Consider the following 22,573-nt stretch of genomic DNA (forward strand, 5'->3'; position numbering starts at 1 on the left):
ACATTGTGTCAGCACGTGACTGAACACGCAGGCTTCATAATGTAATCAAAATGTAGATATTTCCTATCATATTATGATTGTGCTACAGATTTAGCATGCATAAAAAGCCAAAGAGGATGATAGACTTGCACACCCTGTTACATGGATTGGATACAAATTATTGTGAAATGGAGGTATATTGCATTTAACTTTATTTTGGATTCAGGTTCTTTACGTAATGGGTGGGAATGTAGAGTATACAGGAATATCCAGAAGCAAAGACAAATCCTGCTTTGGTCAGAAGGTTAGGTACTGTTACAGAGTTCTCATCTTGATTAGGGAAGTGTAATTCAGATGAGTGGCTTGGCAACTAAAGGCAGCCGTGTGCTAGCACCATGATGGAGCTGACAGCCTTTTGTGCTTCCTAAACATTCTCTATCTTCTCCCAAATCTTCTGTAGTTCTTTTACTCACCCTAATGTACTTCACTTCCTTCTGTCCTCCTGAAATCTTCTCTTTTTTGCCATCTTTGCTCTTAGCACTAAAATGCCAAAGGCTGCCTTCAGGGCTGTGTCTCGCCCCCCGGGCTGTTTGTTGTGCAGTCATTTTCTGGAACTTCAGAATTTTTTGCCTAAGTTACCTAGAGATCACATCTTCTGTTTGATCACCCACAAGTATCTTAGATCCACACGCTTCAAGCCGCGCTCTTTGCAGTCCTTGCATCTCTCTTTGCAACTTTTCTAATCTGCGTTTCACTTTTGTTGTAGTCATGTCCATTTTCCATTTCTTGGGCTTTTCATTTCATTAGGAACTTCTCAGTAAGCAAGTTCCATTATTTTTTCCTTTTTTTCTCTTTTCTTTCTTTTTTTTTCCTTATTTTCTCCTGTTCTTCATCCAGCTTTCCCCTGTATCTTTTGTCCCTCAAACATTTTTAGCTTTCATAATCTGCTTGTCATTCGTCTCTATCCTTTCTTGCCTTTTCCTGGTCTGCCTCAGTATACTCCTCAGTATCTCCCCTCCAACTTGGAAAGAGGAAAAGCATGGTATCATTTTTTGTGTAAGTCTAAACACTGGGGAGTAGGATATTAAACACAGCAAGCGGCCTGGCAGAAAGTAATCTTTACCAAAAATGTATCTATTAAATGGAAGCTCCAATTGCGAGAAGACTCTGAAAAGTGGGAGCAATAGCAAGACAACTAAAGGAAGAATCTGCAAGATGAAGGTAAAGCAAAAGCAAATAAAGATCTTCGATCATCAGAAGGAGTTCTTAATTAACAAGGGGATTCTGGGATAAAGAGAGTCCAGATAAATACAGCAGAACCAAAACAAAAAATCTATGCTGTGTGTGGAAACATGATTAATGAGGTTTCTGGCCATTATCTTAGCTAACACATATGTGAATCTCAAAGCTAGGGGGAAAGGCAGTAGTGGATTTTTAAAACATTTTTAATTTTCTTTTTTTAAGTTAATGTTAAAATTAGGGAATTTTAAGTCTCACACTTCTTTATGTGAAGACAAGTTTCTTCATCTGAAGGTTCTAAAGCTAGATAGATTTGGCCTAACTTCCACTTAAGTTTCTTTCCGTACTGTTTACTATTAGTGAAGGAACTGATGGACTAAAGCTGACAGCAGGAAACCTGAGACAATGGGCATTTATGAAAAGTTAGCCAGCTGACTTGTCAGTAAAGTTCAGCTAAGGAAATAGAGTATCAATGATTTTGGAGAAGGAGGAGGAATACTTGTTTTCAGAGTTTCACATGAGCTGTTTATAACATGACACAAAGCCTGATTTGGGGTGTTTTGTTGTTTTGTTTTGAAAGTCCCTGTAAGGACTGGGTCTGGGCCTGTGGAATGGCGAGAGTGACACTTGGCAGAATTAGCTGCTCCCGATTCATGGTTTCCATTGAATGTGAGACTTCCGGAAGAAGGAGATGTCTCCAAAGAAATTCTTGGTGGCATGCTTAACCTTTAAAATAGAGGGGAAAATGCAGTTTTAAGGAACAAATTGCTGGTCCATGACCTATATATAATCAGCCTCAATTAAGCTTAATATAGCACTGCTATATTTTAGATTTAAAAAAAGATTTTGAAATCTAGATTTTAAAAGGAAAAAGTGGTCTGGAGAAAATTTTAAATACATACATCATTGCTTTCTTCAAATACAAATCTTCTCTTGAAGACCTTTACATAAATGGGAAATATTTTAAAATTAACTTAAATAGATTTCAAAATTAGTAAGTGGATAAGAAAAAAATCATGTGATTTGAATAATTTTCTTCATGGAACAGGTGGTTTTGGATAGCTATTTTCTTTATAAGTGATAACTGCATTTTAAATATGGTAATTACAAACAGTTGTATGGTAATGTTTTTTTCAATTTAGCATTGATATGATGATATTGTTCCAAATTAGTATTTGTAATTAGTAATGTTGTAGGATGTAAGGCATGATAATTAATCTTTTTAACTATTAAAGACAGTAATGGCTATTTGCTATCAAATTTTACTCCAGCATGAGTCTATTGTATTTCCATTGCTTCGAGTACGGTTGCATGCTTACAAGTTCAGGTAAAGCTGTCACTGTGGGATATTTATTGTTTCTTTATATATTTTGGTCTTAATATCAAGAAATGACAACTTTCTTTTATTTAGTGCCCTTTGAATTTAGGAAAACAAGATTATTATATAATTATTATTCATTTTTTTCATTGCTTTTAATTTGAATTTTGTTTAACACACTGTTTCCATTTTGTGAGCTTTCCTATGCATGTGCAAAATGTTTCTCCTCAGGCCCCCTTGTATTTCCTGGTCCTATTTTTATGAACCATCGAGAACAGGCTCTAGCCAGAATCAGACCCCATCCAGCACAGCTAAAGCATAAACGGGACAAGCACAAAGGTATTTGGTCTTCCTTATTGGCTAGGGTGGAAATAAGCCCATCCTCCCAGTCACTTCTTCCATGCGCTGAATCTGTCTTTTCAAAGAACTGCACAAAACGGGTTCTGCCTTTCTTCTTGTTAGTATCACGTTACCTGAGGAGAAAGGAAATGCATTTAAATGTTGACCTTTTTTTTTTTAAAGTGTGAATGTTTGGTAGTCTGCATCATCTTTGTTTTTCTTTCCTTTTTTTTGATGAAATATGCATTGTCTTTCTGTGTGTCTCTTCTCATTTCTAGTGCTGTCTCATTCCTAAGGTTCTTTAATTTTACTGTAGGAAACTTGAGCACCTTCCAATGACTCAGACTGCTGCATTGCATTTGTGTTGTTTTCTTGAACCTTTGTGTTGTATATCTGGGGTGATTGCTTTAACATATCAATTTCAGACTTCTTAATTCTAGCATAAAATTTTTCATAGGCATGTTATCTTTTAACAAGCTTTTTTTTTTTTAGAAGTAAAATATTTAAAATTATATAAACAACACTTTTTACTAGCTTTGAATAGGGAGAATACAAATCAAAGTACAGGTTTTATGCTGCAATATTCCTGAGTTAAACATTCTTTTACAGAATGTAAGTAAGGAGGTGTGTTTGATATTTTTGACGTTTTTGTATGTCTGGAAGGCCAATTCATTATACCTTGAATTTCTAAATGTCTAATTTGTTTAGATATAAGTGATTTATTTTTTATTTTTTTAGTAACAGGTAGTGTATTACTAAAAATTTCAACTGAATTTATTGAAGTTGAGATGTATCAAATCTGATCGTAGTTTGCATATATCTGTATATAGATGTGTGTGTACATATGTATTTATATATAAAGGATAAATATGTAAAATACAGATTACAGACCCGATCAATATAAGTAGAAAGCTCCTAAAATGGTGAGGGCCCGGAACACTTCAACTATTTTTTTTAAAGAATAGCTAAATATGAAAAGAATTGTTAGAATCGCATTTCAGCTGAATTAACGGAAGTTAGTGATAGTATTTGGCATGTATGCAAACAAATTGTATGGCAGTTTGAAGCCTTTTGGGATATGATTTCTGTGTGTGTGTGTGTGATAATCATGATCATGAAATCTTCTTAAGTTTATTTTAGGGAAATGAAAGCAGAATCTGATCCTTTGTATTTGCATAACATATATTCAATCTATTTGGAAAACATATCACCTGAGCTTTAAGTCTTGATGGATTAAATAGAATAACCTATCATAATCTCCCTGGGAGAGATTGGATGCTGAAAGACAAAACATACAGAACCTAAATGCTGTCATTTGAGTGACAGTTTGCTGACGACCAGTGTTCTTGAGCTGCATACTACTGCTACTTGTACTGCTTGCAAGCCCTTGACTTCATAGGCAAGTGCATAAAGGAGTACGCTCATCCTGCCTACATCTGTACTTTTTTGGCATGTGTTAGTAGTTGGAGCTCACTTCAGCTCAAGCATCTCCTTACAAAAAGTGTATTCATTAGTGCCAGTTTGAGGTTTGCATTGCTTCTCGGAGTTGTAAGAACAATGCAAAGTTCTGTATTGTGGTGAAAGGTTTTGCCAGATATGCTCTGTACAACTGAACACTTATTTTTCCTTGAGGAAGACTATATGCAAAGAAACATTCAGTTTTTTAGTTCTTTGTGTCTCATGCTAAACAGATAAGGAAGATTGTAACATCTTTGAGCAAGTAAACTTTGAGACCTTTCTCTGCCTCAGAAGATTGCTTCTCAAAAGACAACCATAAATTCCACTAGAAACTAGAAATGCCTCATAACTTCTGGAAGAGCTTCCAAGGGAAAAAGGAAAACTGATGAAGTGGGTTGTTATCAAAGTAATGGGGAAGGTGGGAATCATGAAAAAGATAAGTATACCTCATTTTAAAAGGCATGCCTCTCTTACTATACATAGAATGTAAAAGCAATAATCAAGCAATCTGAGGCAGGGATGTTGACTTAAGTAAAAGGACTCTATAACATTGAAATCAACATGTTCTTTTGTTTCACTTTTGAATGTGATGCTTTCCAAACTGGCATTCTTCAGAGGTTTCTGCTAAAGTAGTCTGTAACTCCTCACAGCAACCAGACCTTCAAAATCTTCGGGCAAGGAAAATTTATTTCAACTGGTAGTGCTGATGAGGCCAGACTAAACTTGCTGCTACCTGTTCCTGCTTCTCTATTTGCAGCTGCAGAGCTTCTCTTGGTAATGATATTTAAACTTGAATGTGAACAGCTTCAGGACTGACAATTATGGCCTAAATAAAATAGTATATTTGATATGTACTTGTACATATTATCAAATCTACATGTTTTTCACTTATGGAATTCTTTTGTTGAATTGCCCAGTTGAAAACTCATTCAACTTCGTCAAATACCCATTTTCTGGAAAGCTTGGCATTGTCATCTACTCATTTCGCATTTATAGCATCTGCATATCAAGGTCCTTGTTATTACAAAAGATGCTTATTAAGCACAATCATAATCCTTCTGATCAATGTCTGTGTCTCCATCGCACTTATAGATAGAAAGGAGTAGGTACCACTTCTTGGTATTCATGGAGTGCTTTGACACTAAGAAGAAAAATGAGCTTGTGCTTCATCCTCATTCTTTAATGAGGTAGTGAGTTCCCAGTCTGCATCTCCAATCCTTGTGGACTTCATCACTGAGGATCTGAGTAAAAAAGATTAATGAAAGTCTGTAGAATTTTCTCAACTGTAGAAATGAACGGAGTAGCAATTAAAAACAAAGTAAGCTCCTTGAGTCAATTAAGATTCTGCAAGCAAATGCCACCATTTTCCTTTATTTGGGAGTAGTGGCAATGAAAAAAATGTTCTGCACAGTATAAAACCAAATACCCTCAAAAGGACAAAGGTTAGATGAAGCTGAACCTGCATGGATGGAACAAGCTATGTATCAACCATTTTGCAAATGCTAATACAAAATTATCAGAAGTTCAAGAAAATTTACTTGTAATTTACTTTTTAATTGTAAAATACGCCGTCTGAAAGGTAAAGTAGTTTGAAGCACTCACTGGAGAAAGACAGCTGATAATGAAAACCTACATCTAAGACTTAATAGAAGTGAATGATACTGGAGTCTTTATATGTTTCATATTGACATTTCCATAGTCTGATAGTCTTGTTTTCATGTGCTAAGTGTTCTTAAAGAAGTTCAAAACACAACTGAAGCGATGTTGCTTAAGACTTTTTCTCTTTGCTCAAGAAGATAAAAGTTGCACCAAAACTGTTCCAGAGCCACTTTTTCTTTACTAGGTTTTTACACGTTGCCATCAATAAGGAGACACTTCAGACAAGGACTTTCTTGGAATTTGAGGCTTGAAGAATGCGAGAGTATGTCAAACCTCACAAGCATACGTAATCAGCAGCTGTGGTCATGTGTTGTCATGACAACAAATATTAATTTGTCAATAACAATTATTAATAACGAAGTTGACTTTCTTTATAACATACCTTTTTTGCTATTATGAGTTTTGGCTCTCTATTCAGACTTCCTTATCATCTTTCATACCAGCCCCTCTCTTCCCCATCATTCAGTAATTCTTTTTGGAGGGTTAAATTTAATTAGATGAAGTGGCCCAGAATTTTAAGAGGTTAGGAATAACTCTTCATGTCATATACTGCAAATGGAGACTTATGGCTGTGAACCATTGCAAATCATAAACAAAGCAGGACCAGCAGTAGCTGATAGAGGAAGAAGAAACTGCTGAAGAAATTCCCTCTGTTGAATGGGTGGATAAAGTATAGCATTGATAAGAGCTTTGATTCATTCTCTAGAGTTTATAAATTGTTGCTGCTTCCTTGTCTCTCAAAGAAACCCACCACTTAAATCACTTACTCCAGAAATTACACTTGTTAAATGATTTGAAAAGTTATCCTTGTCACTTCGTAAGGTCCCTTTGGTATCTGCAGAGAATAAAGTAACTCATAAATGTATACCTTTTTGTCTACCTGTGAATTAAAGCTGAATACCTAATTTAAGAAGACAACATTGAAAGTAGTTTTTGTGGTTTCAGTCCTCTGTTGGAAAGAGGCTAGAGGTGGCTCTCTGCTCGTCCAAAACATACGTTTCTATTTGGCAAGCTGTCTGGGTCACAGAAAATACCTAAGAATTCATGCTGTCAAATACACTTCTTCTGGTTTGTATTCATATAGCGTAGAAAAATAAGTACATGGAGATGATGGATGTACTTTGCCATTGCTCAGTGTTGCAGTTTTGCTTGCGTCCAGGTCAGATAATCAAATAAATGTTTTGGCCAGTAAATTCCTGTTTGCATTTACTTTTTAGCTGAGCTGAACAGGTAAGCCGATATGGGTACAAAAATTCAGGACACAGTTATGACTGAATTTGTAACTAGAATGCAAGTTTATTATCACATTATCATAAGTGTTATGCACTTGTGATTGTGCCTATCAAATTTCACCTATAAGCTCAAGTAAGCTCTGTAGCAACCTCTCAAGCATCCAACAGACTTACTTTTTTTTTTTCTGCCCTCATAGGATGGATGATTTTTACAACCAGAGGTAGGTTGCTTTCCCCCCTGCACTGTAGCTGTAATACTGGTTTACAGGTATTTCAGCTGAAGCCTGTGGTGGACAGCCAAGAAGCTGCAGTCACAGGCTGATTTGTTCAAGTAATGTTGTGTATAAAGCCTATAGATAATATTAAGGCATTCAGAACATCCTGTGAGGGTTGAACATCACAGATACTAACCAGTAACTTGACTGATATGCTTGCTTTGGGTAATCACTGCTGAACTGAACACAGATTTGTTGGCAAATGATGTGGTATAAAGAGGCAGTTATTCTAAGAATTTTTTGTGTACGGTCATATTGCGTTAAAGCTTTTCATCTGTGGGGAGAAGAAACACGTTTAACATCTTTAGAAGCACTTTTTCCCTCCTCCAAAGATGGTCAGTGAGAAATGAAATATCATCACCCTTACTGCACCTGAGGAACACTAACAAAATGTTTTTCCTTGGGGCTGGACCAAGGGTTCGAGATGCCATTCTGTAACAATGTTAGGGGTGTTTTTTTGCCAGCAGAACTCTCATTTATAGGTTATGATTTGACTTGCTGTTGAGACTGAATGAGCTTTTTTCTTCATTCCTGGAAAGCAGCTTTTTTTTTGTGGTAGCAATATCAGCCAAGAGAACTTTTGAGCATGTTTCACTGAGTGAAAAAATGTCTTCAGGAGTTAAGAATTCTGTAAGGAATGGGGGCGGGGGGTTTGGTTGGTTGTATTTCCAGTTATCTTGTTTTCCTTCCCCAACTGTATAAGATAACCAGGATAGAAACCCATCATTGTGAAGTTGTTCATGTAGCCCACCCCTCAGTGCTGACAGCAGGAAGCACTTTGGAGCTTTTCCTTGGTGCTTTCTTCTCTCTGAGAGAGATGAAAGAGTCAGAGTTTCTATTCAGTGGTAGTCCAGTTGGATAACACTGGAAGTACTAACTTGCTCTGCTTACAAGGTTCCGTTCATTCAACCAGGAGAGTCTCTGCTTCAGTAGTCTTTTTTTTTTCTATGCTTCCCTTTTAGGAACAGTTGTTTTGATATTACTTCTAACGAAATGAATACGTGCACAATTGTTTGAAGAAAAGCAAGCATGTATCTCCATAGTTACAATTGTTCCTCAAGACACGTGCAAATAAGCTTTCTGCATCCACCTTTTGCTCACATATCTAAAAAAATTTTGACTCTGTGAAAGTACTGAAAAGAAAGGGGATGACCCAGTTTATTTGCAGCCTTATCTCTAAGTGTAAGAGCTTGTAGAACTTGGTTCTCCTGGCTAGTGCTGCTAGAAAAATGATACGCATTGGCCATGCAATGGAGTATACAGATAAACAGTATAGCCCAAAAGTATGCTTTAAAGGTAAGTAGTGATATTCTATTTAGTTTTGTATATTTTAGTCAAAAGACATTTTTTTTCCCTAACCAAGACTAGCTGAATCTTACTTTTTTTTACAAGGGTTTTGTACTTACCGCACATAAATTATTTTAGAGTGCTTATCAAGTTCGAAGATCCAGCTGATTCAAAACTCATGAGATGGTTACTAACCACACAAAGAAGGCTGAGAGGAGTTCCGTTTTCAATTTGCAAATTTCACACTTAAGCAAAGAAAGATATGTATTGAAGTCAGTTGCTTCTATTCCTGCAGTCTTAAAGGCTTTGAGAAGTTAGCTTTGGAATTTGAAAATGCCAACTCTGTAAAATTTTTTTCTTTAAAATAAATTTATTTCTCAGATAAGGAATTGCAAACTTTGTTTCATGTGAATGTACTTGTCTCTACATCTTGCACAGTAGTATTTAGTGTTTCCTTAAGGGTAATACAGTGTTATGCTTTCATTTGCAACTTTGGAAAAAATGGGAATATATCTAGAATCATATTTTATTTAAAGGCAGTATCACATATTTATCATTTGAGAAAACAACAATCCTCAACTATTTATTAGTACTTGTTGAAGAACTTAAGAGCAGTATGTTTTTCTTACAATGAGGCAGGAAATGGACATGTACCTCTTCAGGTGTCTACAGATCACTTGGTATGCCACTGTTACATGACCAGAATACAACTTCTGCTAAACTTTGTTAATATAGTCGACTGTGCATAGGTGACATGGTTGCTGTGTGTCTAGTTCATTTCACTGTAGGAAGTGCATGCAGCCATGACACATACTTACTGGACATGTGCGTTCCTGGCAGGTGACTGTTCAAGTGCATTTGCACAGTGGGAGAGCTTACCTTTTTCCTGACAGTTATCAGTGATTGAGGGAGTTGGGGAGACGGGCCACACGTAGACTTCCAGAACAATTAGCTTTTTTCTGCTTCTGTCCGAAAAGCTTGTGTGAAGGAGGGAAGCAGTAAGTAGGCTGCTTGCTGAATAAATAATTCTGGTGGCAATATTAGCCCTTAGAACCATCTCTTGATTACTTTGGCATGTAGAGTTTAATGCAAAAGTAGGCATAAAAAGTTCAAAGGTACTGTGTTTGAGAAATAGCCAAATTGTTAACTAAAATACTAGACGCGTGTTAAGGCAGAATTACTTGACTAGGAGGAAAAATTCTGTATTTTCAGGGGGTTTTGTTGTTGTTGTTAAATAGTGGTTCTGTCTCTTTGTATTTGCTTTTGTTGTTAATACAAAAAAAGCTGCAGACAGACCTTCAGAAACATTTCTTCTAATGTGCATGCAGTCTGGTAGTACACAACTGATGCTGTTGGAAAAACCTCAAAAATCCCATGGCAATTCTTAGAGCCAGACAGTTCCTTTATCACATCTCCATTTCATGCATATCCAACATGTAGTGCAAGTGCAATTCTTTTTGATGAAGGGCACCCACATTTTCAAAGGGATCCTTTACCTATGCTATTAAACCTAATTCTTCAAAAGCATTACTTAATACCTATATGCCCTGTTCCTTTACAGATGTAAACTACATATTCATATAATTTCTGTACTCAGTCATCACTAGAAAAGAGCTTTATTTCCAGAACAGTAAAATTTGTTAAAACTGGTTTGTAATAAAAGTGCTGAAATTACTTTACTGTATCAGCAGTTTCTATGCAATAAAAAGGAAAGAAAGTTTGAGCAATATGTATAAAAACAGAATTATATTTTAAGTCTAAGAAACTTGTAAGTCTGTAAGTGCTATGCTGCACACCATGAATAATGAAGTTGCAGAATTCAGACTTCCACTAATGATTATTCAGGAAAACATGTAGAAATTACAAATACAGATCTAAGTTAACACCACCTTGAATACTTCGAGCAGCAATTGTTTCCCTGTATCAATTTTGTTAATAAAGCAGTAATCGGTCAGAATTATCGTAGGAAGAATATGGAATCTCCTTTGTGCAGTTATTTTTCACTTCATGTATTTTCTCTCATTTCTCTATGCTAGACAGTGTGACTGAAGTCATATATGAGATTTTTCATTGTGAAAATGCACTTTCTTTAGAGTTTTCATTGCCCACTTTCTACAGAAGTATAGGTGTTTTAATGATGATAAGCATGTTGTCTATTTCTGTCATGTTGGTTTCCTGCTAGTATTATGAAACCACCTTCCTCTGTGACCTTGTGACCATATAATTTAATTGTACTGTAATTGTTAGATGACAAACATTCTGATTCCTGGAGAAGATAGTGGCTTTCAAGAAGTTTATAAGTAATACACTTACTTGTCACTTCAGTGCTTTTATCTGATGCAAGAGCAGTTTGACTTTAGGAACCAATAATGCACTTCATACTTACTAAAAGAAATCACAGAAACAATGTCTAAAAATGCATCTGAAACGGACAGGAAACAGATGTGCTAGTAGTGAGTATGTTGGCATTGTTAGAAATGAGCTGCATAAGTAATTGAAGGGCTATATGGCCAAGTTGGAGTCAAGTAAAATCCTTAACAAGTAGTAATTGAAAAAAAAAATAGACCAGGCTATGCCTATTGAATTTAACTACAGTGCTTTCTGTCTCCTTCATAATGCTATTTTATTGAAGAGTGAAAGTGATGGTTGTTAAGCAAAACTTCTGAAGCTGTTTGAATTTCCTGTTTGGCTGGCCATTTTTGTGTGCTTTTTGGAAGTTTCTGCTTTAGAGGATGTGATATTTTCCAGTGTGTAACTTTGTAGTAGGTTGTTTAGAAGTAGATTTTCTGTCATCTTTTCACGTCTACTTTGATGCCACATTTTGAGCTGTCTCTCTCACTATTCTGTGAGTTCTTTCTCCTACCTTACAAATGGGGGGGTGGGGAGTTATTTACTATTCTTGTTTTATTCGTTCTTCTAATGTAACTCTTCTAGAAGACATGGGATATAATTATAAGTTTTGTTTATAGATGGAAGTGGAGAAAGAGGTGAGAAGGATGCCAGCAAAATCACAACCTATCCACCAGGGGCTGTCCGCTTTGACTGTGAACTGCGAGCCGTGCAAGTCAGTTGTGGATTTCACCATTCAGGTAAAAATAAATAAATCAATGTTAATTATAGCTTAGAATTTTTGTTGTTTTTTTTTAATGTTGCTGTATGTGTTTTCACTGCTTTCTGTTTAATTTTCAATAAGGATGTACACAGGTGTGTTAAAGGTTGAAAAGGTTGCAGTCTCATTTTGTAGCCTACTACGCTGTCCTTCAATAGTGAAAAGGACTATAAGTATCATATATTGAGTTACATCAGAGCTTTTAAGCAATTTTTGAGTCATTTGAAAATACCTGCATGGCACAGCTCTAGCCCTGCATAGAGATGCTAGCTGTGATGGGTTGTGGAATCTGGTATAGATCTCTGAGTGTTTCAGTAGGGATCGTTAAGTGTGCTGCTCAGGAAGGCTAACCAGCACTGGTGCAGTACCGTGTTAACATGTGCATATATCAGAAAAATAGTCTTATTTTTTGTTTGTTTTTTTCAGTGGTTTTGATGGAGAATGGTGATGTTTACACATTTGGATATGGGCAGCATGGGCAACTTGGACATGGTGATGTTAATTCCAGGTGAGCTTGTAATTAAAGGACGTGATTGTGTATTGCTGTACTGCTGCATAAAAAGTGGCTAAATTCCTGTTTCTCTGTAGCTAGCAAGTGTGAAAATTCAAATATTGTCCAAATAAAGTTGATAAGCTCTTGTTCTGCACTTACTCTGCATAACCCCCTGGATATAGATACAGTAACAGTACTGTTGTACTGTATAAGTAATTTGTTTAATACATTAAGGCTTCTGTGCATAGTTATTAGCATAGCTTTGACAACTGAGTTTGAAATGGTTCTGTCTCTTCAATTCTCCCTACATATATGAGAGAATGACATTGAAATCTCATTAAAATTTCATTATTTCTGTAAAATACTACATATGCAATAATTCAGATGGTATGATGTTGTAAACCTAGATTAACCTGTTTCTGTTACATCATTGACAGCAGTTCACTTATGATAAAATCTCATTTTTGTTTATTATTAATCTCCAAAATTAAGTCACTAAGCTTGGGTCTCAGCTGCATTTTGTAGACACTTATTTTGGATGTCAGCATGAGAGTGATGTGTGCTTTCTTTGCGGTCAATGGAAATAGAGAAGTCAACAGTGTGTGGAGAGTTATTTGACTAACCACCACTACTTAATCTACTTTAGGTATGCTCAGTAGCTCTGTAAACTTTATGGGCTTGATCTCCATTGACTACAGTGAGAGCATAGAAAATTAAATATAGGTGTCTTTAATGTGAAGCTCAATCTCACGCTTAGTATCTCATCCTTATTATCTTATCTACTTACTAAAATAAAAAATCGGATTCCTGCCATAAAAGGAAATGTAATAATGTTGTTCTTTGGTCATGTACATATATCATATAACACATAAGACAGGGGATTTTGAATAGTAGGAATCACTGAGGCTTTGTGTATGTCCAGTAATGCCCAGTATCCTTATGTAAAAGGCGTACCGAGTGGAGCATCCATGACCTGTCTTCAGTTCTGTCATTTCTCTTGTAGCAGTGAGATGAAAATTACTGAACATCTGTCCTCCTAATCTCTTTGGAGACTTCCAAATCATTTCTTTTGTCAAGTTTCTGAAGAAATCTTCATCATCTTAAAACTTTCATTGGATTCACTAAACAAAAGGGGGAGAGGGAAGGAAGGAAGAAAGTTTACTGGAAGTGTTACTTTGTATTGACTGCTGTGCCTAATGGTACTCTCTAAACTGTTATCCCTACTCAGTTTGCATTGGACTGGTGAATGCAGTCTGTGTTTCAGCCTATGGTAGAGCCATAGTACAGATAAGTACTCTGTTTTTCATTCCTGGAAATTCTTGGATACTTGTTCCAAGCTACAACTGCTTTAGCTGGCAATTCAAGTCACTGCTAGATTAAGGCCTGTTTCTGTCTTAAAGACTGAAGAGGTACAAACAGCAGTGGCATATGTACTGGTAACTTACTGTCTCCTATTTCCAACTTTGATGAAATCGCTTGGCTTTTCTGAAGGCATCGGAGCTATCTGCTGTATCTGTCAGAATTTCAGGCAGTAAAGCCCACATCTGTTGCTTATTTAGACAGAAACTGGATGGAGACCAAATGTAGTTCCAAGTGAGATCATAGAAGAGAATATGAAACATCCGGTGCCAAAGGATAGCGCTTGACCAGGCCTAGAAGCTGAGGAGGTACAAGCGACTTGGCACTGACCTTTGTATCGTTCTACAACAGACCCTACAGAGTGTCTGAAAAAAGCCATGAAGATATTTGGAGTATGTCCTGTGCATGAGAACTGGCTATAGTACTATATTGCTGTTTAGCACCATCATTCAAATGATAATTTCCTCATTGATGTACTTCTTTTTCCAGCTTTAAGTAGAGATCTCTCCTCTGTCCTCACAGTAAGGGATTCAGAGAAGGAAACAGGGAATCCTTATGCAGAGTTCCACCTCAGTTGGGACGCAGTGGTGCTCAGATGGCCAGCTCCAGCCAGGTCAGTGGTATGTCAGTCATGCAGTGTGTCACATTGCCTGTATTGACCTCAGGAAGACCATCATCTTCTGAATCCAGGAACTGATACTCTACTGTGTTTCTGGGAGAGAGAGAGAGAGAGAGAGAGAGAGAGGGGAGGAAAAAAAAAAAAGGAAGTAATATTGAGGCAGCCTAGCTAGTATACCTAAATATGGGGGCCCCTGAAAACAAGAACTGACAGGGAAATGCAGGAACACTCATTTTCATCTGAGGGAGCCATCTTCATTGCCAGATGAAGCAATGATGGAAGTTCCTGGGCAGCGATTGATGACTTATCCTTTCAGAGACTTCTGTCTTGCAGTGTAAAGACTTAGTAGTAAGACTATGTTTTGAAAAGTCTTGAAAATGCTTAACTATTTTGAATTCTGCGCACCTGACCAGACATGTCTTTCTCCTTAATTAAGGAGATTCTGGACTCCTCTATTAGAGTATGGTAAACACCACAAATTCTTCCTCCTACTTCAGCAGCAGTGAGGCATATTGCATTCCCTAGAAGGACTTCCGACTATTTTTTGTGCACACAAGCAAACAAAACAGCAGATGAACAGGACGATATGATTCTCAATAAACCATTAATAGAACTGAAATGATGTGGAGGAACAAGCAATATGCACAAGTGGTGGTGGTTTGTTTTTTTTTTTCTCCAGCAAAGACTTCAGCCATTCACAGATGGACCACTTAAAAATGCAAGTGATCTGGTTCCTGGGAGGCCATTTTTTCCATACCAGTATGGTGGAACCATTAAACTAGTCTGTGTAGGCTTTCTTTTATAAAATCCACAGTGGCAGATGTCGATGAGATATTCACTACATGAAGGATTTGTCAGTCTCTGCTTGTATTCTCCTCAAATTAGATGCTGGTGGATAGAAACTCAGTGGAAGCAAGAAATGCTTTGCAGTATCTAGTCTTGGTGAAAAATAGCATGTCTTGTATTCAGGTAAGCAAAGACCTGTTTTTTGCTGATGCTTCTCTCAAGAAGCTGGGACTTAAAACTCCTGGGTCTTTCTGTTATTGTTCAAAATTTGCCTGCATTTCTTGTACAAACTGTCGACTTCAGCACTACATTAGCAAGCACGTGATCTGGCAGTCAAGCTCCAGAAATGGAACAACTGAAGTAAGACAATCCTGATGTGATTTTGCTTCCGAAGGTTCAACAACAACATGGAAGAAAACTGAGCAGACCTTCCATGGACAGTCAGCTATGTTCTGTTTGAAGACAAAGCATAGAGACTAAATCCTATTAATACCTCTAGAAAAAAAAAATGTGTTCCATCTTCTCGGTTTGATAGGACCGTGTTTCTAGGTGCACTGTCTGATTGTTTTACTTCAGTGGTGGAGTGCAGGTCTTATTTACATCTCTTCACCAAACTTCCAGTTACCTCTAAAATCTAAAAATCTCCTTTTTTAAAAAAAAAAAAAAAAAAAAAAAACACAGAAAACCAAAAAAACTCTGCCTGCAATTGACAGAAGTTATACTGGTTTCCTTTTACCTGTTACACAGTAACAGCCCATGGTGAACCTGAATTTACAGCACCATGGTCAGCTGCCGCAAGTGACATCTTACTGGACCTGACAGCCAGCTGTTGCCTGGAGAAGTACCATGGACAGCGATTGTTCGAACAGTTAATGCAGGACGAGTTTTCAAAGACCACATCTGCTCCCAGAAATGCTTACCCTTCAGGATGGAAGAGGGTTTCGGTGTGGACAGCCACAATGCATTTGGACCTTCTGCAGGATCCTGAGTTAGCTGATGCATGTGTATATGCTGCTTTTCATTCAGCAATCTTGCCATTTTCCCAAGGGATCTCAGGTTACTTTCTGTATAGTTGAGGCTGGTCTTTTGTGATTGACCTGTGTCAAGTACCTGCATCATACCCAGAAGCAAAAGAATCTGTGAGTTTGACACCAATGTGTCCTTCAACTCCATCCCAGAAGAATACTTCTTGCTTTCTCCCATTCAAATGGAGAAACCCTGGTTGTCAAAACTTTGTCCGAAGAGTCTCTCAGACTCTTAAGTGTCTATGCTGAGCTTTTCCATGTTGAGTTTAAGAGGGATAGGGGAATACTCAATAGTATCACAGGTTTTAAATTCCATATACATAAGTCAAACTGGCTTACTGCGTTTTTCCAAATCTTTCCTCCTTTTATGAAGTGAAAACTATTTTTTTGTAATTTTACTTTTTTTTTTTTGACATAGTTAAATGTCTTAAACTTTTTCCTGTTCATTTCTTTAGTTGATACATTGTAGTTGGCCATTCGAAAAGCTGGGTGATCTTAATAAAAGAAGGATAATAAATCCTCTTAATAAAAGAGGATAATATATTACATCTCTCTACATTAGTTGCTTGTCTGGTTTTGCTCTGCTGCTGCCAAGGGTATATCATACACAGCGTTCAGAATGTTCTGGCAAAACAGAAAGATAAATAGTTCTGGTGATAATAGATTAGCTTTTATGCAATAATAGACGAAACGTTCAATTTTTTTTTAAAAAAAGCATAGGACTGATAATTCCATGCCTGCAGCTACCGTAATTTTGAGGGAGAGAAAAAAAACTTTAACCAAAATATTTCCCTGTAACAGGAATGCTTTTGGATTAGTTCTTAATTACGTTTTTTTTCTGCTTCAGTGCCTTTTTGAGCTTCCGTAAAGTTACACGGGAGGCAAATGTAATGTTTCTTCTGTTTTTAAAATGTTTCATCATTGGTGCTGCTAGACTTTGCTCTGTGTGTCTGTGTATAATCATAGAATCGGTTAGGTTGGAAAAGACCTTTAAGATCATCAAGTCCAGCCGTTAACCTAACACTGCCAAGTCCACCAATAAACCATGTCCCTAAGCACCACATCTACACGTCTTTTAAATACCTCCAGGGATGGTGACTCCACCACTTCCCTGGGCAGCCTGTTCCAATGCTTGACAACCCTTTCCATGAAGAAGTTTTTCCTAATATCCAATCTAAACCTCCCCTGGCGCAACTTGAGGCCATTTCCTCTCGTCCTATCACTAGTTACTTGGGAGAAGAGACCGACACCCACCTCGCTACAACCTCCTTTCAGGTAGTTGTAGAGAGCGATGAGGTCTCCCCTCAGCCTCCTTTTCTCCAGGCTGAACAGTCCCAGTTCCCTCAGCCGCTCCTCATAAGACTTGTTCTCCAGACCCCTCACCAGCCTCGTTGCCCTTCTCTGGACACGCTCCAGCACCTTGATGTCCTTGTAGTGAGGGGCCCAAAACTGAACACAGGATTCGAGGTGCGGCCTCACCAGTGCCGAGTACAGAGGGACAATCGCTTCCCTACTGCTGCTGGCCACGCTATTTCTGATACAAGCCAGGATGCTGTTGACCTTCTTGGCTGCCTGGGCACACTGCCAGCTCATGTTCAGCCGGCTGTCAACCAACAACCCCGGGTCTTTTTCCACTGGGCAGCTTTCCAGCCACTCCTCCCCAAGCCTGTAGTGCTGCATGGGGTTGTTGTGACCCAGGTGCAGGACCTGGCACTTGGCCTTGTTGAACCTCATACAGTTGGCCTCGGCCCATCGATCCAGCCTGTCCAGACCCTTCTGTAGAGCCTTCCTCCCCTCAAGCAGATCAACACTCCTGCCCAAATCTTACTGGTGTCCAAACCCATGTGCCTATAGACCAACAAAGGCTTCTAAATTTATGTTCTGCATCCTCTACTAAATTTTATGCTACCCTTCAGTCTCTCCATCTCCACTAGAGTCACCCACTGGAAGCTACATTCACCACGAAGGAATAATTTCTTTCTGTATACCTGTGTTCCCTCTCCTTCAGGTCACCAACCTATCTTCATGCTGCATTCCTCTGTGCCACATTTCCATATGTTCGCATCTTCCCATCTACCCTTTCCCTTTCCCCACTGATTACGATGCCGCTCCTTCCTCCTACTTTCTTGACTTCTGTTTTACCTGCAATTCAACCAAAACCAGAACGTGCAGATAACCCATTTTTTTGTATATCAACTGCTAAACAATTGCTAGGTAACCATGGGCTGATGGTTTTTTTTTTATTCCAGCGTAAGACAACCTGTTCTTATTTTAGATTAAACTCCTTTGAAAGTGTGTTTAAAAGTAAGTTTAAATAGTACTGCTGTTCTCTGGGGTCAGATTTCCTAAACATAGAGTTATTTGGGAATAACTTGTTCTTAAAATTCACAGTCTTTCTAAGTCCACAATAAATTTGAAGTCTAGGTAGACATTCATTATGGAATTCAAAGTCTGGTACAGTTCTTGTAGGTTCCTGTTCACTTTGTTGGGATTGAGATAAAAATTTTAGTTTTAATATCTCATACTTCTTTCTTTTTATCTTTTCTGCTATTTCTGTTCTAAGTCATCACTTCAAGTTTTCTTTCTTTGCTTCTTGAACATACTAATGGGTTTTTTCTCCTTCATTTTTACTGGAATGGGAAATTATACGTGTTCATATTTGGGAGGCACATGGATTAGACTTTTTCAAACTGTTTTCAAGAAAGATCTGGAGAAGTTTGTTCTTTCTTGAGTCTGAGTTTGACGGATAGCAGTTTTTTAATGCCTTGTTCTCCATTAGAAAGCTGATGGAGGTGGGTAGACCTTCTCTTTCTTTTATAATTCCCTAGAGAGTGATCTTAGGAGGGCCATATCAATATTGCATCCGGTAATTGTACTAGGGTACCAACCACATAAGGCTTTGATTGCTTCATAATGCTAACAGTTTTGTTAAGTGCTTAACCAGTGTCCTCACTACAGAATTTTTACTGCTACAGTTCATTGCAATATATTTTATATACATACATATATATTAGTGTAACTAAAGTAATGTTAATGTAATTCTACAATTATATATTAAATTAACCATTTTTATTCTATGCTAATTTGTGAGTTTAACTGAAGAGAGGGTACTTGATCTGGTTCCCAGTAACAGGGGGGCATAAACTTAAATACGCCGTACAGTCTTTCAAACCTCTGTTCATTTAATATGTAAGATGTTGCTTGACTCTGGTTCCATATAGTATGTGAACATAGTGAATATATTTCACAGTGATTGAAATCCTTACAATACTAATGTATGTGTTAAATGTTGCATAAGCATGTATTGATACAAAATTAATTTATTTTGATACAGGGGATGTCCCACTTTGGTGCAAGCATTACCAGGTCCTAGTACACAAGTTACTGCTGGGAGCAACCATACAGCTATTCTCTTAATGGATGGCCAGGTTTTCACATTTGGAAGTTTCTCAGTAAGGAAATAATAATATTTACTTATGGGAATAAGCTAGTAGTTAATACATTGTTCAAAGACCTTTCAAAACTGTTTGTTTATACTTGCTCTTGTAGAGCTACTCATGATTTCTGCATGTCTTTTCTGTCTGTTATGTTTAAAAATGTGGCCTCTAATATTGTTGTGGTTAGAAAAGCATGATGCCAGAAATTCTTGGTGGTTTTTATGTTTTAATGAAGATGGTGATTTAAAACTGGGTTATTTTATAAGGTACACCAGTTTTCTCAAACTCTTACTGTTGCAAGCTCGGTTGCAAATAAGTATCTATTGCATATCTATTGCATATTCTATTACCTATCTGTCTACATTCGTTAGAAAAAATAAGTGTCCTGTTTTCTTTCATAGAAACGGCAACGAGTTGCAGAAGTTATGCTTACACTTGAGGGGAGTTTATTGCTCAGTATAACACAGCATAACTCTGGTACTCTTATTTCATATCTGCATGGCATATATTCTCCTGTGTCCATGTAGAATCCATTCTTATATTCACTGAATAAGCACTTCAACATCGTTTAGTTCCCCTTCGTCCTGACTTGAGGCCTTTGTGCCTCATTGTCTTTGCAAATATCCCTCACTGCAATCTCTCCAGAGTCGTCTGTTGTTCATGCTTTCCCACTAACGGTCTTTTGGCAAAAGCTAGAGTATAGGTATTGAGCTATTTTTATATGCTTTGAAAACTATGTACTGCCAAACACAACAGAAGAGAAATTGCACCTTTTGAAATCTCTTTAAAAAAAAAAAAAATAAAAAGGTGAAGACTGAAATTTTAGATTTGGAAAGTCATGTTTTGAATTACATGTGCCACAAGATGGCTCCTACATTAGGTAATATTTTGTTGTTTTTCAAACTTTAAGTAAGAGCTTTGGTGTCCATGTTTTTGTCAAAAGTGACTTGGACACATAAAAGTTTAAGCTTTGTTGACTTGCAGTGAAACCTAGCCCCTGAAAAACCAAATTCACTTTCAGAAATAGGGTTTAAAAGCCTGTCTGTTGACGGAGGGTTTTTTCTTTTAGAAAAAGAAAAAATAAATTTAGACCATATTTAGACTGCCTGTTCTATGCATCTGGTTTTAATATTGTAATGCTTGAAAGTTTGTTGAAAGCCTCATAAAGTCAAGACAAGCTCAAAAGCAAGCATGTTTCTTGAAAATGTCTTCGCTAAGTTTAATTGCATACAGTGTTATGTAGAAAGAGAGATGAGTAACATGCTGGACTAAGGGTATTTGCTGTGCATGCATGTTTCTTCTTCTTACAATTTTGAATGAAAAGTTACCTTGACTTCATTAGCCTGCAATGAATTTCCTTTGCCTGAGTGAGGTAGATGGAGTCTGAACAGGTATATTGCAGCAGTTCTTACTACATACTTAGGTACAGCATAGGAACTGTTGGTCCATCTCTCAGTAACTAGTTGTACATAGGAGATAAGGCCTTAGATCTCCAGGTCAGGATGTTAGTGAGCATATGCAGAGGTGCTTGTTTAGGCACTTTATGCTCTTTTTAGCTCAAGTTTCATGTGCTAATCGATTTCTAGGTACTTTTAAGAGTATTTGCTCTGTAAGACTTAGAATCCATGTAAGTTCAGAATTGAGTGGAATTTAGACTGTCTGAATCTGAATGTAGATTTACTATTTTTTTTTCTCCTATTAATTCATTCCTTGTTTAGCACTGAAGTTATTAGGACATTGAGTATTGAAGGAGAATAAATGCTTTTATACCTGATTCTGAAGATGGAAAGGAGGGTTATCCGTCATGGAGAGTTTGAGTTGCATTTAAAAAAAAAAGTTCACTCAAAAAACTAACTGAATGGGGAGGACAATATCTGTCAATAAGTTGTTTCTTGTATTTAAATGTGTAACGCTTCACTTAGAGCAGCCATTGCTTTTTGAAGGTAATTTTGTGGTAAGCTATCTCTTCCAGGTTACTAATTTTGTATGTTGAAACTATCAAAGTAACGTGTTCATCTTTGAGACTTACTGTTACTTACTAATTCTTGCGTTCTCTCTATAGAAAGGTCAGCTTGGTAGACCAATTCTGGATATGCCCTACTGGAATGCAAAACCAGCACCTATGCCTAATATAGGCTCTAAATATGGACGCAAAGCAACATGGATTGGAGCGAGTGGAGACCAGACTTTTCTCCGGATTGACGAAGCTCTCATTAATTCTCATGTGCTTGCTACATCAGAGATATTTGCAAGCAGGCATATAATAGGCAAGAACTCTTCTAGAATATTTTAAATGCTTATGGAAGTATTGGAGCAAAAATAGCTTCGGTCACACGAACAATAGAGGAGTGACAGGTCAAAAATGTGAATGGAGGGAATTAAAATATTTTGACTTTTTAGTTATACTGCACATGGTATATGTGCATGCAGGATCCTAGCTCCTTTAGAAATGTAATTTTATGAAAAACAGGAATGTAAAAGTCTAAACTTCTCTTGCACTTAAATCTTACTACAGTTTATTTTTTGCTGTAGCAGTATATCTATTCTTCCCTACCGCATTAGTGCTTCATGCATAGAAAATGTCACGTAATGAGTGGAGTCTTCATGTTTTTCTGCTCTTTTTGCTCCCTGATCTAGGTTTGGTACCAGCTTCAATATCAGAACCTCCTCCTTTTAAATGTCTTCTGATAAACAAAGTAGATGGCAGTTGCAAAACATTCAATGATTCTGAGCAGGAAGACCTTCAAGGTTCTGGTGTGTGTCTGGATCCTGTCTATGATGTTATTTGGAGGCAAGTGCGGATTATAGCTATTACAGTCATAGTATAGAAATCCTTTTTAAAATATTTTGGGAGGCTAGAGATTTGATTATACTCATTTCCCTAGTAAATGAAAAACAATTTTTGGTCTTCCATGTATCTTTTTTCACATTTTTTGCATGATTTGTTCAAGTAAGCCCA

The 22,573-nt window shown here is 37.2% G+C and overlaps 1 protein-coding gene across 12 annotated transcripts in view; it reads left to right on the plus strand.

The window, feature by feature from the left end:
* Positions 1-22,573, plus strand: part of MYCBP2 (MYC binding protein 2) — a 216,002-nt gene that overhangs the window by 75,597 nt on the left and 117,832 nt on the right. For 11 of the 12 annotated variants that reach the window (XM_076362465.1, XM_076362483.1, XM_076362491.1 and 8 more), the window contains exons 18-23: positions 2,768-2,875; positions 11,756-11,875; positions 12,322-12,403; positions 19,512-19,629; positions 21,677-21,881; positions 22,252-22,405. In XM_076362465.1, coding sequence (XP_076218580.1) covers positions 2,768-2,875; positions 11,756-11,875; positions 12,322-12,403; positions 19,512-19,629; positions 21,677-21,881; positions 22,252-22,405 — 787 coding nt within the window. The remainder of the gene's footprint in view (positions 1-2,767; positions 2,876-11,755; positions 11,876-12,321; positions 12,404-19,511; positions 19,630-21,676; positions 21,882-22,251; positions 22,406-22,573) is intronic. The other variant, XM_076362532.1, reaches the window with a different exon arrangement.

This window comes from Aptenodytes patagonicus, chromosome 1 (assembly GCF_965638725.1).
Source record: "Aptenodytes patagonicus chromosome 1, bAptPat1.pri.cur, whole genome shotgun sequence".
Taxonomy (NCBI): Eukaryota; Metazoa; Chordata; class Aves; order Sphenisciformes; family Spheniscidae; genus Aptenodytes; species Aptenodytes patagonicus.